The sequence below is a fragment of the Nicrophorus vespilloides genome, unplaced genomic scaffold (assembly GCF_001412225.1).
Source record: "Nicrophorus vespilloides isolate i.1.1-1 unplaced genomic scaffold, Nicve_v1.0, whole genome shotgun sequence".
In the NCBI taxonomy this organism is placed as follows: domain Eukaryota; kingdom Metazoa; phylum Arthropoda; class Insecta; order Coleoptera; family Silphidae; genus Nicrophorus; species Nicrophorus vespilloides.
In genome coordinates this window covers 18,139-34,341 of record NW_017097435.1, presented here as the reverse complement: position 1 = coordinate 34,341, position 16,203 = coordinate 18,139, and the positions used below count along the sequence as shown (strand labels likewise).

Sequence of the window (16,203 nt, the reverse complement as noted above, 5' to 3'; positions counted from 1 at the left end):
TTTTCTCTTTCCAAATTATAATTATACTATAAAATTAGTTTTTTGATGCAATTATGAAAGTTTCTTAATTCTATAAATAAGTTTAAACTGTAAGTCTACTTATGTAAGGGTATGGCGGATATATCCGCCTCTTCTGCAAAAGGTTAAGTGTACTTATAGAAAATTGTTAAGCCTTTGTATATACTGAATTACTGCTAATATGTTACTCAGAATAATTGGAAAAAGCCATAAATTTTGAAAAAAAAAAATTTGAAATCCTCGAAAAAATCAGTTTATGAAATAGTAATTAAAAACTGTCTAGTTTTCTTCTATTATTTATAACCATTGTTTAAGTGAAACAAGTAAAAAATTGAATTTTCGCTTTCCAAATTATAATTATACTATAAAATTAGTTTTTTGATGCAGTTATGAAAGTTTCTTAATTCTATAAATAAGTTTAAACTGTAAGTCTACTTATGTAAGGGTAGGGCGGATATATCCGCCTCTTCTGCAAAAGGTTATGTCTAATTATAGAAAATTGTTAACCTTTTGTTTATACTGAATTACTGCTAATATGTTACTCAGAATAATTGGAAAAAGCCATAAATTTTGTAAAATAATATTTGAAATCCTCGAAAAATTCAGTTTATGAAATAGTAATTAAAAACTGTCTAGTTTTCTTCCATTATTTGTGACTATTACATGTTTTGTTTAAGTGAAGCAAATAAAAAATTGAATATTTTCTTTCCAAATTATAATTATACTATAAAATTAGTTTTTGATGCAATTATGAAAGTTTCTTAATTCTAAAAGTAATGTTAAACACAAAGTCTACTTATGTAAGGGTAGGGCGGATATATCCGCCTCTTCCACAAAAGGTTAATTCTACTTATAGAAAATTGTTAAGCTTTTGTTTATACTGAATTACTGCTAATATGTTACTCAGAATAATTGGAAAAAGCCATAAATTTTGTAAAATAATATTTGAAATCCTCGAAAAATTCAGTTTATGAAATAGTAATTAAAAACTGTCTAGTTTTCTTCCATTATTTGTGACTATTACATGTTTTGTTTAAGTGAAGCAAATAAAAAATTGAATATTTTCTTTACAAATTATAATTATACTATAAAATTAGTTTTTGATGCAATTATGAAAGTTTTTTAATTCTAAAAATAAGTTTAAACTGTAATTCTACTTATGTAAGGGTAGGGCGGATATATCCGCCTCTTCCGCAAAAGGTTAAGTCTACTTATAGAAAATTGTTAAGCCTTTGTTTATACTGAATTACTGCTAATACGTTACTCAGAATAATTGGAAAAAGCCAAAAATTTTGTAAAATAATATTTGAAATCCTCGAAAAATTCAGTTTATGAAATAGTAATTAAAAACTAGTCTAGTTTTCTTCTATTATTTGTGACAGTTATATGTTTTGTTTAAGTGAAGCAAATAAAAAATTGAATTTTCTCTTTCCAAATTATAATTATACTATAAAATTAGTTTTTGATGCAGTTATGAAAGTTTTTAATTTTATAAATAAGTTTAAACTGTAAATCTACTTATGTAAAGGTAGGGCGGATATATCCGCCTCTTCCACAAAAGGTTAAGTCTACTTATAGAAAATTGTTAAGCCTTTGTTTATACTGCTAATACGTTACTCAGAATAAGTAGGAAAAAGCCATAAATTTCGCTCTGCAAATATTATTTACATATTTTCACCTCCTGGTAAAACCAAAGTAGGACTTTTCGTAATCGTATTTACATAACTTAAAGCATGCTTATTCTTAATTCTTTCTAAGAGTTAAGACCGAAATTTATTGGATAAGCAGTTTAATTAGAGATGAAAAATGACTCATATCTCAATAATCCTCTTAACGAAATTTGAATTCGCGAATGTTTCACATTTATTTGGTAAAAACATATTTTGTTTAGCAAATTAAAATTAATGAATTTTTATTTATTTACAAAAAAAATCATACAAAAATTTAAATTTTCTTTATTTTACATATTTAATTATCTATGTAAATATAGTTAAAAATATATAAATAAATTAGTATAAATATAAAGATAAATAAATATTTTAAAAATAAGTATGAAAATCTAGTAATAAAAATAGAAATTACATGAATATTAAATTAAAAAATTCTATAAATATTATCTGCAATTAATTTGTGTAGTTAAAAATGCATTAATTTTCTTAATAAATATTCAACTTCAAGGCATATTTTCGCATCTGACTGAAAATAAATAAAAGTCACTTCTTCCATGCAGAATTCTCTCCAATTCATTTTCATGATCCGAGAAAGAAATGATCTGCGATTTTTATCTCCGCGCTCGGCGTGAAAATTGCATCCAATTTCTTAACAGCCGTCATCAATTACTGTTGGCTGGCTGCTACACCGAGGAGGACGAGGATATTTTTTTTCTGTAGATTTGCTTTACGAGTGTTCACTTCGAGGAAAAGAAACTTGCAAGGAGGAGTGTATATTCTTGTATTCTTTATCATATTTTTTTCTCCTTCATCTTATCTTTTGTACAATCTTTACGCAAAATCTTACTACGCCCATAAAGGTCGACAGTAATTTAGATAATGGATGGAGATAAAAGTCGAGAAGACACCAACAACGAAAAAAAAAGAAACTATTTACAGTTTCAGCAGCGAAACGTTTTTTTTCTTCAGATTTTTTTCATGAAAATAAACGTAATATTACTTTAATTGATTGCATATATTAAAATATATATACAATGAGCTATTAATCACAAACTTTTACGTAATTAAAGAAAAAATCGAAACTGAAAACTAAGATTTTTGTATTCTACTAAATTACTCGATAACTACAAAAGGCAATTAGATCATAAAGTATGCGAACTATAGACAAAACTACAACCTTTCCAATTAGCTAACTTCCAGATTTGCATCATTTACCGTAATACATTTGTATAATATTTTCTTTCAATTCATCTGCTTTAAGAATATTGCGTGTATTATTGCATGCACAGTAAAATTTGTTATTTATAAAACTTGTCTTATTAAGTATGAAAAATGAATGTCTTGTCCGGAAATACAAACGGCATCATCGGAATTCCGGCCAATTCCCCCTTGTACATCCTATATTTTTCCTTCTCTTCTATATTTGTTTTTGTCCTCTCTCTCTTCTCCTTCTGAAATACATTCAAAACTGGAGGACGAATGCATCACACTGGATGAAAGAGCGTTCATGAAATATTTCCTTGTCACCTCAGACATCAGGACGAACAGCAAGGACCGAGCAAGGAAAGAATACACGTTTATATATATATATATAAAAAAAAAGTAAAAAATAAATAAAGGGAATTTCAACAATCGACAAAGGACATTCCTCGCCTTGGCCGTGTGAAAAGAATGGTTGACGTAAAGTACTCGAGGTTCGGTAGAAAAGTTTCGACTTTTTCAGCGCTTTTTTTTGTCCTCCTTTAAGGACACCTCATTCTATTAAATGATGCGAGACCCTAATGGACCTTACGTAACGTGACGATGAAATAAGGGGAAAAAAATAAAGAAAAATGGAGACAAATTTTAATCCGACTTTCAGAGAAGTCACCACAATAAAAAAGCGGTTATAATGTAAAATAAATACGATTTTAAATCACACAAAAAATAATATGGAATGAAGAAACGTCTTAATATTGGGGTTATAATAGAGAATTAGGGCAAAAAAATATATAAATCACAATATTTGTTACATAAAATTATACAAATTAGTTGAATTATTTAAGATTTATGTTTCAAACAAATCAAGTTGTTTGTATTAAAGTGTCTTTAGATTACTCAACCATTGCTTATCTATTCAAAGTTGTGAAAATGTAAGATTATGATATATGATTATAAGCAAAAAATCACTCCAATCTATGTAATTATAATTGTGAATGACATTCTATTAATCACCCATCATTGCTTAATTATTGTAGTTTAACGCTTTATAAACAGGACTACATTTTGATCTATGTAATTACAATTGTGAGTATCATAAAATTTATCACCCATCCATGAAGAATGTTGCTTAACTATAAAATTAAGTTACAAAAATTTCACTTGTAATTCGCTATAAAACTTAAATTATAAGATAAGAATGATTTAATTAAACGTTCCAATCTATTTAATTATAAACGAGTATTATTATATTAATCACCCATCCAAGACGCATGTAAATTTAACTATTATTTCAATTTTTAAACATATATTAGAAAAAAATATTCACTTGGATCTAAGTAATTGTAAGTTTGAGATATGCATGAAGTTCTTTAATAAAAATGATTGATCTCATAAAGAGAAGTAATAAAAACGCAATAATAAATAGATTTTAATGTTCTGAAAGGGAAGTTAATCATTGTTTATCTATTGAAAGTTGTCAATTGTAAAGTTATTATATGTGATTATAAGCAAAAATTCATTCCAATCTATGTAATTATAAATGTGAATGACATTATATTAATCACCCATCATCATTGCTTAACTATTGTAGTTTAATGGTATATAATTATAAATATGACTACACTTTTATCTATATAATTACAATTGTGAGTATCATTAAATTAATCACCCATCTATGAAGAATGTTGCTTAACTATCAAATTAAGTTACAACAATTCACCCATCCAAGACGCACGTTAATTTAACTATTGTTTCAATTTTCAAACTTATATTATAAAAAAATTATTCACTTTGATCTAAATAATTGTAAGTTCGAGAAATGCATGAAGTTCTTTAATAAAAATGATTCATCTCATAAATAGAAGTAATCACCCATCATTGCTTAACTATGCAGTTTAACGCTATATAATTATAAACATGACTACACTTTGATCTATAAAATTACAATTGTGAGTATCATTAAATTAATCACCCATCCATGATGAATGTTGCTTAACTATTAATGTAAGTTACAAAAAATTCAATTGTAATTCGCTATAAAACTTAAATTATAAGATAAGATGATTCAATTATGTATTCTAATCTATTTAATTATTAATCACGTTAATCACCCAATCAAGATGCACGTTAATTTAACTATTATTTCAATTTTAAAACATATATTATAAAAAAATATTCACTTTGATCTGAATAATTGTAAGTTCGAGAAATGCGTGAAGTTCTTTAATAAAAATGATTGATCTCATAAAAAGAAGTAATAAAAACACAATAAAAAATAGATTTTAATGTTCTGAAAGGAAAGTTAATCATTGAGAAAGTTGAAAGCAATAAACGTGGCAATCATAAAGTTAACCATTGCTTATCTATTGAAAGTTGTCAATTGTAAAGTTATTATATGTGATTATAAGCAAAAATTCACTCCAATCTATGTAATTATAATTGTGAATGACATTCTATTAATCACCCATCATTGCTTAACTATTGTAGTTTAACGCTATATTATTATAAAAAGAACTACACTTTGATCTAGGTAATTACAATTGTGAGTATTATTAAATGAATCACCCATCCATGACGAATGTTGCTTAACTATTAATGTAAGTTACGAAAATTTCAATTGTAATTCGCTATAAAACATTAATTATAGAATAAGATGATTGAATTATGCATTATAATCTATTTAATTATAAGACGCACGTTAATTTAACTATTATTTCAATTTTCACTTATACTATAAAACTTATATTATAAAAAATTATTCACTTGGATCTAAATAATTGTAAGTTCGAGATATGCATGAAGTTCTTCAATAAAAATGATTGATCTCATAAAGAGAAGTAATAAAAACACAATACAAAATAGATTTTAATGTTCTGAAAGGAAAGTTAATCATTGAGAAAGTTGAAAGCAATAAACGTGGTAATCATAAAGTATAGAGGAACAAAAGTAGAAATTCTTGTGGTATAAGTAAAATTGTGGTATAAATAAAATGTATTGTTCATATCATTATATAAAACTTTCTCAAAGAATTTATTACTGAATTATACTAAAAAATTGTTAAATTTTAAGTTGTTTCCTTTTTCTATATAACTGAATCATTTATTATTGGATTAATTAAATGCAATCTTTCATATTTTCTGTACATATTGTAACATAAAACTTTTTAATTTTCATTTTATTTTTTTCTCGAGTGAAGCAAATCTTGGAAATGTTATCTTATTAATTAATATCTGCAAGATTCGTGCACGTATGTGAGAGAATGTCATTGAATTTGATACTCAGCAAGGATCTTGTTGCCATTTTTTCTCCAATGCAAGCAAATATATAAAATTGTAATGAAAAAAAAAGTGTACAATGTAAAAAAAAACTATAAAACCATCTTTGGTATTTCCAACCTTCAGGTAAATGGCAAACTGCAATTTCCTTTGTGCATATTCAATTGTAAACGAAACGTTAGAAGAGAGAACAAAAAAAAAAGCAATGCCGGGTGGCAACGATTTGAAAACGTATTCAAAAACAACAAAAGATATTATGGAATGTCCGAAGGTCCACCGTATTTGGATGATAATGTATGAAAAGGAAAAGGTGTTATTATGTGTACGGATTGATTTTTTTTGTATATATCTAATTATAAAGCGATTACTTAATGATCACTTCTCTGCTTTTTTTTTCGTGTGTGTGGTTTATATTTCAATGTATTCTTGCTTGCAGCGTGTAATTTTCTTTGGGAGTGAAAATTGATGGTGGAACGCCTTATTTTTATTTCCAGACCATCATCATCATCAACATCAACGCTGCCGCACGTCTGGTAATCATCATCGGTTTAGAGTAGAAAAAGAGAGGTGTATGGGGTGGTGAATCATGGGTAGAAGGGAGAATTTTAACGGAAATAAGGGAAATAATTTATTAGGCAGGTAGGGGCAGCCGGCGTTTTGAACTTTCCGTATTCTTTCTCCAAAAAAATGGGAATCCGAACAACGCCCGAAGGGGAATAATGAAAGTTCTTGCGACTTGAGGAGTTTCCGAATTAGCGACTTTTAAAGTTAACACTGGAAATGATGATTCATTGTTAATAAACTTTTAATAAAGCTTTACTAATAATAGAAATGTAAAGAAAAAAAAAACAAATCTCAACTTACATATGAATTCTTTACAACAAATTGCAAAAACTTTAATAAACTAATTTTCTTACAAAATTACTGAAACAATTAAGAAACTTGTTTTAACTGATAATATTTTATCAAAAAAATTAATAATAACTTTAATATTAATTGATTTTCCATTCATTTTTTATTTATTCAAACAATTAAAATCACTTTTATCAAATAAATATCAATTTTTGATCAATTCAAATGCATTTATTAAAAGTTTCAAATAATTTTTTCTTCATCGCTTTTGATTATTTGTTATTGAATATCATTGAAACTTGACGTGTATCATGAATGAGGATATGCAGTATTATTTTCAGCGAAACTGTGAGATGAAACATAAAAAAAGAAGGAATTTTTGCATACAAAGTAATTCTCCACTTTGATCGTCCTTTGAAACATACTGACGCAGTATCCGCCACCAACCAATTAGTTTCTTCTTTCCTGTTAGATCTTTTTTTTTTTGGTACTGAAAAATCCACCAGAAACAAAGAAAATAGAGTGAGCTCGGATTGTGTATTGTTAAATAACTCAATAACGCAACAAAAATTGTGTTACATTTTTTCACAAAACGCAAAAGCTTCAAACGGTTTTTTTTATTATTAATTCATAGTAAAACGAAATATTCAAATTAAATTTTAACTTTACAATTTTAATTTATCAAATAAGCAATTTCCTTATAATAGCATTAATTAGTATAAAAGTAAACTATTTCATTTCCATTTGTACAACAATACCTCACAAAGTTACGACAATATCCCGCACTGTTTGAAACCGGACTAAAGGAGATACATTAAAATCGCACAAATATATATTTTTTAATTATTTGTACTTTTCGATTAATTAAAATTTCGAATCCGGACTATGCGAGGTACAAATTTAATAAAGTAAAGTATTTAGATTAATGGAACGAATTTTGATTTTAATAAGCAATGTAGAAAAAGGCATTAATTAGTATAAAAGTAAACTATTTAATTTGCATTTGTACAATAATACCTCACAAAGTTACGACAATATCCCGGACTGTTTGAAACCGGACTAATGGAGATACATTAAAACCGCATAAAAAGAATTTTTTTTTAATTATTTGTACTTTTCGATTAATTAAAATTTCGAATCCGGACTATGCGAGGTACAAATTTAATAAAGTAAAGTTTTTAGATTAATGGAACGGATTTTTATTTGAATATGTAATGTAGAAAAAGGCATTAATTAGTATAAAAGTAAACTATTTCATTTACATTTGTACAACAATACCTCACAAAGTGCGGATTCCAACAATATCTCGGACTGTCTGAAAACGGACTAAACCGAGATTAAAACCGCAGAAAAAAATATATATTTTTTTTAATTATTTGTACTTTTCGATTAATTAAAATATCGAATCCGGACTATGCGAGGTACAAATTGAATAAAGTAAAGTATTTAGATTAATGGAACGGATTTTGATTTGAATATATATTTCATCAATATATTACAATTAATTTGAATTAAATTCATATAATTGGTTTTATACACTGAAGTGCATTGAAGCGTGATTTCTTTAAACCCAGACTTGTCTAGACAGTGATTAACATTTTTGCATAAGTAGTTCCACTTGTAATACATTGAAGGATGCCGTTTTTTACGCCAATCTTGCATAACGATTATAAACGTTTATTAATAAACATAATTTCATTTATTTTTACCAAAAAAACAGTAATTTTGTATAATTATAAACGTTTATTAAGCATTTCTAATACACATTTCTTTTTTTTACTGAAAATTACAGTAGTTTTATAGAGAAAAGTAATATTAAATAAACGTTTAATAATAATCCCAAATTCATATATTTCTTCTTTTATAATAAAAAAAATAGTAATTTTTATATAGAAAATTAATAATTTATTATAATCTATTATAAACTTTTATAACAATCCCAATTTCATATGAATTTACTAAAAAATACATTAATTTTATATAGTTTTTTAATAATCAATTTCATATATTTTGTACTTTTTTTTATTAAAAGTTTTGTAAAGATATGTAGTAATTTGAGCACAATAACCATTGCATTGTTAAAATACATCAGTTATTTTCAAATTTATATATAATTTTATATAATATTTGAATCAAGAATATTTATATGAAAATATGAAGAAAAAACTGTTATTATTTAATTTAAAATTAATTGCTACAATATTTTAAACTATTTTTGTATATTGTTAAATTTGTTAATGTAAAGAGTTAACAATTGTTTTGGTAGTTAAAAACGCGATAATCATGAGTTATTATACATTTTTGATGATGATGAAACAGTTAAAAATCATTCCAGCCAGAAATATTTCCTGCATAAACATTTGTACGTTTAATGTGTACAGTTATATGAATAATAAATACACAAATATGAAACATTGTCCATTATCAAACATACTGCGATGATTGATTTAAACAACAATCAATATAATTGTATGCTCTTCAAATTTCAATTGGATTTAGCTACAACACATATGAAGTGAATATTATTACGTAATGAGTTTTTCTAATGTAGAATTCAAAAGCGTTTATATGTTAATAAATATGTATTAAAATATGTATAAAAAAAAGTACATTGTTTCAATGCAAAAGACATTCTGCGCTAATTAAATGAGTACAAAGAAACGTTTGTCGTTTAATATTCTCGTTGTGCAGTTCGATTCTTCCTCTGGGCTTTCGATGCCCATCGAACAGGAAGCTCGGAAAGGAAGTTGCGGTCATAAATTCCTTAATATTTTCGATTTTGATTTATTTTTCTTTGCATATGCAAATGTCCGCTCTGAAATGGAAATAGCACAAAAGAAACAAGAAATAAAACATAAATAATACAGGTCCGTCAAGATCATCGAGGTGTGCAGCGTAAAACTAGTATATTTCATCGCCAAATTTGGTGCTAAACTAGTTTCGACTACGAGAAAAAGCGAGATGAGTGACAATAAAACAAGAATTATAAATATAAAATTAAAAAAAAAAAAAAACAAAACAACAAACCATGCTGATGTGGTGATTACGATTAAGTACAGGCAAGCAAACTAAGTGTTTAGGGAAAATGTTCGTTTACCTAAAACCAAAAGAAATATCCAAAAGAAAAATCCAAAATCAGTTTTCCCCATCGTCCGGGAACGTCGGTCACGTTTTTACTTTCAAAATTGAGTATATATTTTGTTAATACTGTTTATTTATTTATTTTTTTGATGCTTGAGTATAGAAGACTTGTGTCTTATAATCAAGGAGAAGGGTTCGATCAAAAGAATACACGGAACCAATCACTTCCGTCCATTCTTTCGGCAACAACAGTCAAAACACTTCGGCGGTTCACATAATTTTTACCCCTTAAAAGATAATTTTTATTTATTTTTTTTTTAATTTAGTTTCTTTGTTAATTCGTTTAATTTATAGTTTAGATTGATGAGAGAGAGTCTTTTCGTCTGCGAGTGAGATGGAGATGAGTTTTCGTAATTATATTACATGGACATCGTCGTCGTAACTTCTGTAGCAGAAACTGCAGGCATGTGGATGCACGCGCGCGACCGAGATTGTCTGACCGAAGTCGACAGAGTATTGACCGGGGAAGACCGTCTTGCGCCGAGCACGCCGTGTGTCCTGCCTCCCCCGCACAACCCCCCTGCTCCGTAGCTCTGTCGCGCACCCATCGATCTACCCTTCTTCGTCGCACCAATGGTGTTGGCCCATAGGTGGATGCATGCGTCGTGCAAAGACGCCAGCCGACTCTCTGCGTACGCACTTACATCTATCCATCCATCCTGGCCTACGTAACACTCTTCTGGTACACTTCTACTCCTCCGACTGCTCCTCCTCTTCTTCTTCTTCTTCTTCTTCATCCTCCCACCCTTTAATGAAAAAAACTTGCCTTACTCATAGTCAGATTGACTACAGTGCCCATGAAGACATAACAACAATACATTCAATAGTCGATGGTCAAAGCTATAACTTCCAGATACCAACAGTCATCATGTACTAAATTATATAATCACAAACTTTATAATATCATAGTAATCATTACTAATTATAATCAATAGGCATTGATAGATCTAGTTGGAGAGCCCATATTTAGATTGATTCCATTATACTTGAAGAACTAGCTGCAATAACCAATAATCAAAGCTTCAACTTATAGATTACAATTATAACAGTTTTTATCAATTAGATCTATTGCACAAACTTTATAATTTCATAGTAATCATTACTATTTAGGATCATTAGGCATTGATAGATCTAGTTGGAGAACCCATATTTAGATTGATTCCATTATTCATGAAGAGATAGCTGCAATATCCAATAATGAAAGCTTCAACTTATAGATTACAATTATAACAGTTTTTATCAATTAGATCTATTGCCTTGATACTCAAAATTATATAAATTCTAGTGCACTTGAAAAGCTAACAACAATACATTAAATATTCATTGATCAAAGTTACAATTCCAGTTTCTACAAACAGACCACATTAGTAACAATTTTCACGTATTACATAACATACGAGTAGTTTCGTAGTGTACATAAAACCATAGCAACAATATATTTTATTCATCAACTTCCAACATCTATAAATAAATCACATAAGTCATCATGTACTAAATATATAATCACAAACTTTATAATATCATAGTAATCATTACTACTTATAATCAATAGGCATTGATAGATCTAGTTGGAGAACCCATATAATCATAGCTTCAACTTATAGATTACAATTTGAATACAACTAAAACAGACTTTTATCAATTAGATCTATTGCTTTGATACTCAAAATTATATAAATTCTAGTGCACATGAAAAGGTAACAACAATACATTAAATATTCATTGATCAAAGTTACAATTCCTGTTTCTACAAACAGACCACATTAGTAACAATTTTCATGTATTACATAACATACGAGTAGTTCTTGTTATTATTAAAGATCAATATGTTTGTCTAGTTGTTTGAGAATTAACTGTAGTTCACATAAAACCATACCAACAATATATTTAATTCATCAACCTCCAACATCTATAAATAAATCACATAATTCATCATGAACTAAATTTACTATACTCATAATTAAAACGAAGATTTTAAGATTCATCTTGCACAAAATATTAAATAATAATCATTAAGATTTAAGTCAAGATTATTCATAATGCACTAATTCTTTAAACATGTACAAAACCATAGTTATGTCTTTTCTTTTTCCTAGACTTAATGAAAAATTAGTTGTAAACATATTTAAATTGATAACAATTCATTTGAAGATTTAGTAACAATACATTCAATAATCAAAGCTTCAACATCCATTCAATTCTTTTAATCTACACTTTATGTAATACTCAATGATCATTACTTCAATATCTAGTTTAATCATCATGTAATAATTCTTGAAAAATAACTGTAACAAATTTTCTACCAAACAAAACTTTTGTTATCATTATCATTTAGGATCAATATGTAAAGTCATAGAATCGTTTCACTTGTTAAGTGTTGTCAAGAAGATTTAGTTCCTTCTTTCCTATTAGATCTTTTTTTTGGTACTGGAAAAACCCACCAGAAACAAAGAATTATGAATTGTTAAATAACTCAATAACGCAACAAAAATTGTGTTACATTTTTTCACAAAACGCAATAGCTTCAAAGAATTTTTTATTATTAATTCATACTAGAACGAAATATTCAAATTAAATTTTAACTTTACAATTTTAATTTATCAAATAAGCAATTTCCTTGTAATGTGGAAAAAGGCATTAATTGGAATAAAAGTAAACTATTTCATTTACATTTGTACAACAATACCTCACATAGTGCGGATTCCGACAATATCATGGACTGTTTGAAACCGGACTAAACCGGACTTTCAACATCTATAAATAAATTCCATAAGTCATCATGAACTAAATTCACTATACTCATAATTAAAATGAAGATGTCAAAAGTCATCTTGCACTAAATATTAAATAATAATCATTAAGATTCAAAACTATAATTAGAATTATTAACACGGATTTTAGTGAAGATTATTCATAATGCACTAATTCTTAAAAAAAAACTATAGTTATATCTTTTCTTTTTCCTAGACTTAATGGAAAATTAGTTGTATACATATTTAAATTGATAACAATTCTTTTGAAGATTTAGTAAAATTATATTCAATTATTTTAATCTACAATTTATGAAAACGATACATGTAATACTCAATGATCATTACTTCAACATCTAGTTTAATCATTATGTAATAATTCTTGAAAAATAACTGTAACAAATTTTCTACCAAACAAAACTTTTGTTATCATTATCATTTAGGATCAATATGTAAAGTCATATGTAGATCTAGTGGTTAGAATCGTTTCTCTCGTTAAGTGTTGTCAAGAAGATTTATGGTTAACACATTTCTGAGGCACTCAAGAGTATCTTGATATCTGCTACACTTTTTTTTTGTAGATGACGATAGCTTTTTAGAGATTTCCGTATCCTCATATAAATAATACCATTAAGTATGGATTCATGACTATTAACTTTTATTTATCTTCTACCCAGTAAAAATAAAACAAAACTTGTAATTTCTGGTAATTTAATTATATATTTTTTAAGTATATTTTTCAGTAATTTGCAAATAACATTAAAATCTTTGCTATTTAATAATTGCAATAGAAATAATAACATTTTACATTTATTGTTTAATACTTTTATTTAGTTTTTCAAAAATTTATTTACATTATTACGTAGGTATTAAATAAGGCAGTATTTATTGGAACGTAAATATTGGTGCATTGTATCAGCTTCTTATTTTACGTGATTTAAAACAGATTTTCGAACTGAAAATAATTAGATTTATAAGTTAATCAGAGCGGAAAGACTGCAGTCTTCGTATATATTTATAAAATAATTAGTTAATGAGCGTTATGATCATGTTTTATAAGATCAGCTCCTTTTTCGGCAACCATTATCGTTGGAAAGTTCGTATGTCCACTGATTATGGTTGGAAAGATTGAAGCATCGATCACCCGAAGTTTATGAATTCCATGCACCTTTAACCTATCATCAACCACCGAAGTCTCATCGTATTTCGGACCCATTTTACACGTTCCCGAGTAATGGTAAACGGTCAAAGTTAAAGTACGACACATGCATCTCACGTAATCATCGGACATGAATTTGTAAGGGCATTCATCCAAAGGAATGGAATTGAGTTTGGCTCCAATCTTCTTGAAGGCCGGCTGCTGCGTTATGTTCTGCATCAACTTTAAAGTCTCCATCAAAGTATCCAAATCATCAGGATCATCAAAGTAGTTGGCGTAGATCAACGGGTGATCCCTGTAATCGCCGCTCGCCAGTTTCAAGTAGCCTTCGCTCTTTGGATTCAGAAGTATGGGCATGATCATGAAACTGTATTCATCCTTTATTGGTTTATAGATTTTCTCGTAAACGCTTTCTTTTATATTGAAATCTTTGTATAATAAATTACTGCTGGCCGTTGAACTTGTCAAGTAAGCTAACTCAATGTTGGGAACAGCTTGGGGATTGAACGGATCATCTAGGTTGTGGAAACTCAAGGCTTCAACGCCTCCCGGGATGGATAAGATGTTAGCACCACCGTTTTCCAAGTAAGCTTGAAGATCTATCTGAGCATTCAATGGGATCGTTATGGGTTGATCGATGGTGTACACTATGGGCAAGCTAACGTGATCTAAGAGATTTCGACCAACAGGTAAATCGGCAACAACTTTGATCTTATGTTTCTTTAATTCCTTTTTGGGTCCTATTCCTGAAAGCATCAGCAGCTGCGGCGAGTTGATCGCTCCCGCTGAAACAATAACCTCTTTCCTTGCCTTAACCACAGTAGATCTTCCCCGACTGACGAACTCGACACCATAAGCCGTTTTCTTGGAATCGATCAAAATCTTCTTAACAGTCGCCAACTTTTTGATATGCAAGTTAATCCTGTTAAAAGGTTTGATGTAAGCGCTATTCGCGCTCTCTCTAAAACCATCTTTCAGATTAGTCTGAATTCGGCTGACTCCAATCTGAGAAGCACCATTGTAGTCCACGTAATTCAAACCAAACTCTTTGTTGGCTTCAACGACTACATCAGCGAAAGGTGTCTTATAAGGGGCATAGCCCACATTCATGTAACCATTCGTACTATGATAATTAGAGTTTTGCAGATTCGGTATGGTCATGTTCTCGATTTTCTTGAAATACGGTAAAACCTCATCAAAAGACCAACCTTCGTTACCAAACTCTGCCCAATCGTTGTAATCTTCCCGATTTCCTCTAGTGTAAATCATATAGTTCAAAGTGCTCGATCCACCCATGACCTTTCCTCTGGGCCATTTGCATTTACCACCGTTCATTCCGCGACAATAATTATGATCCTTCTCCGATGTGTAATTCCAATTGATGCTGCTGAATTGCAAATACCCAACGTTTAAAGGAACATCCATCATCCTATCCTCATCAGTACCTAAAAATTAATATAAAACTATAAAAAGAAAACGTTTAAATTTTTAATAATTTACCAGCTTCGATGAGAAGAATTTTCCAATTGGGATTTTCCGATAAACGATTTGCGATCACGCAACCTGCGCTCCCGGCCCCAACGATGATGAAGTCATACTCCGATTGAAGTTTAGGTTCTTCAGGCGGATTTTCCAGTTGCCTCTCCAAAGTGTCGATCAACTCGACAACATCCGCAGGCAAATCAACAACAACGCAGTTAAATCCATTTAGAATTAACAATACAAATCCCAAATAAATCCACATAATCTATAGGAAATTTCCAAAAATTGCAATAAATACAAGTTTCAAACGGAACGGGTTTATACTTACAAGTTAAAAGACCAGCGACATATGTATGTGTAACTCTACCAGAAAAGAATATTTATATAATTGGGAAGAGAATAAGAAATTAACAAAAGCAAACGGAGATGTTGAAATACGAGCGACGAATGTACATAAGTCTATCAAAAAGTGCATATTTATACAGATAGGAAAATAAAAACAAAATAATAAATGAAAACATTCAAGTAATCAGGGCCGGATCCAGTGAGTGCGAGCCCCGATATATTTTTTTTTGCGTTACCCCTAAAATTAGAATTTACATATTTTAAATGTTTATTATATACAAAATCTAATTAAAAAAATCAAAACTCATAAA

The 16,203-nt window shown here is 28.6% G+C and overlaps 1 protein-coding gene across 1 annotated transcript; it reads right to left on the bottom strand.

Annotated features, from left to right (window-relative positions):
* Positions 1-13,790: 13,790 nt before the first annotated feature.
* Positions 13,791-15,925, bottom strand: LOC108560080 (glucose dehydrogenase [FAD, quinone]-like). The gene is made up of 3 exons (XM_017917519.1): positions 15,876-15,925; positions 15,566-15,812; positions 13,791-15,510 (listed from the first exon to the last, which is right to left on the bottom strand). The coding sequence occupies exons 2-3, from the start codon at positions 15,807-15,809 to the stop codon at positions 13,937-13,939; spliced, it is 1,818 nt and encodes a 605-aa protein (XP_017773008.1). The 5' UTR covers positions 15,810-15,812; positions 15,876-15,925; the 3' UTR covers positions 13,791-13,936.
* Positions 15,926-16,203: the final 278 nt, after the last annotated feature.

Bases quoted from the DNA above. Each gene is read 5' to 3' on its own strand.
- LOC108560080 (XM_017917519.1), bottom strand. From the start codon at position 15,809: ATGTGGATTTATTTGGGATTTGTATTGTTAATTCTAAATGGATTTAAC. The intron at 15,511-15,565 runs GTAAATTATTAA...ATTAATTTTTAG, and splicing joins AATTCTTCTCATCGAAGCTG to GTACTGATGAGGATAGGATG.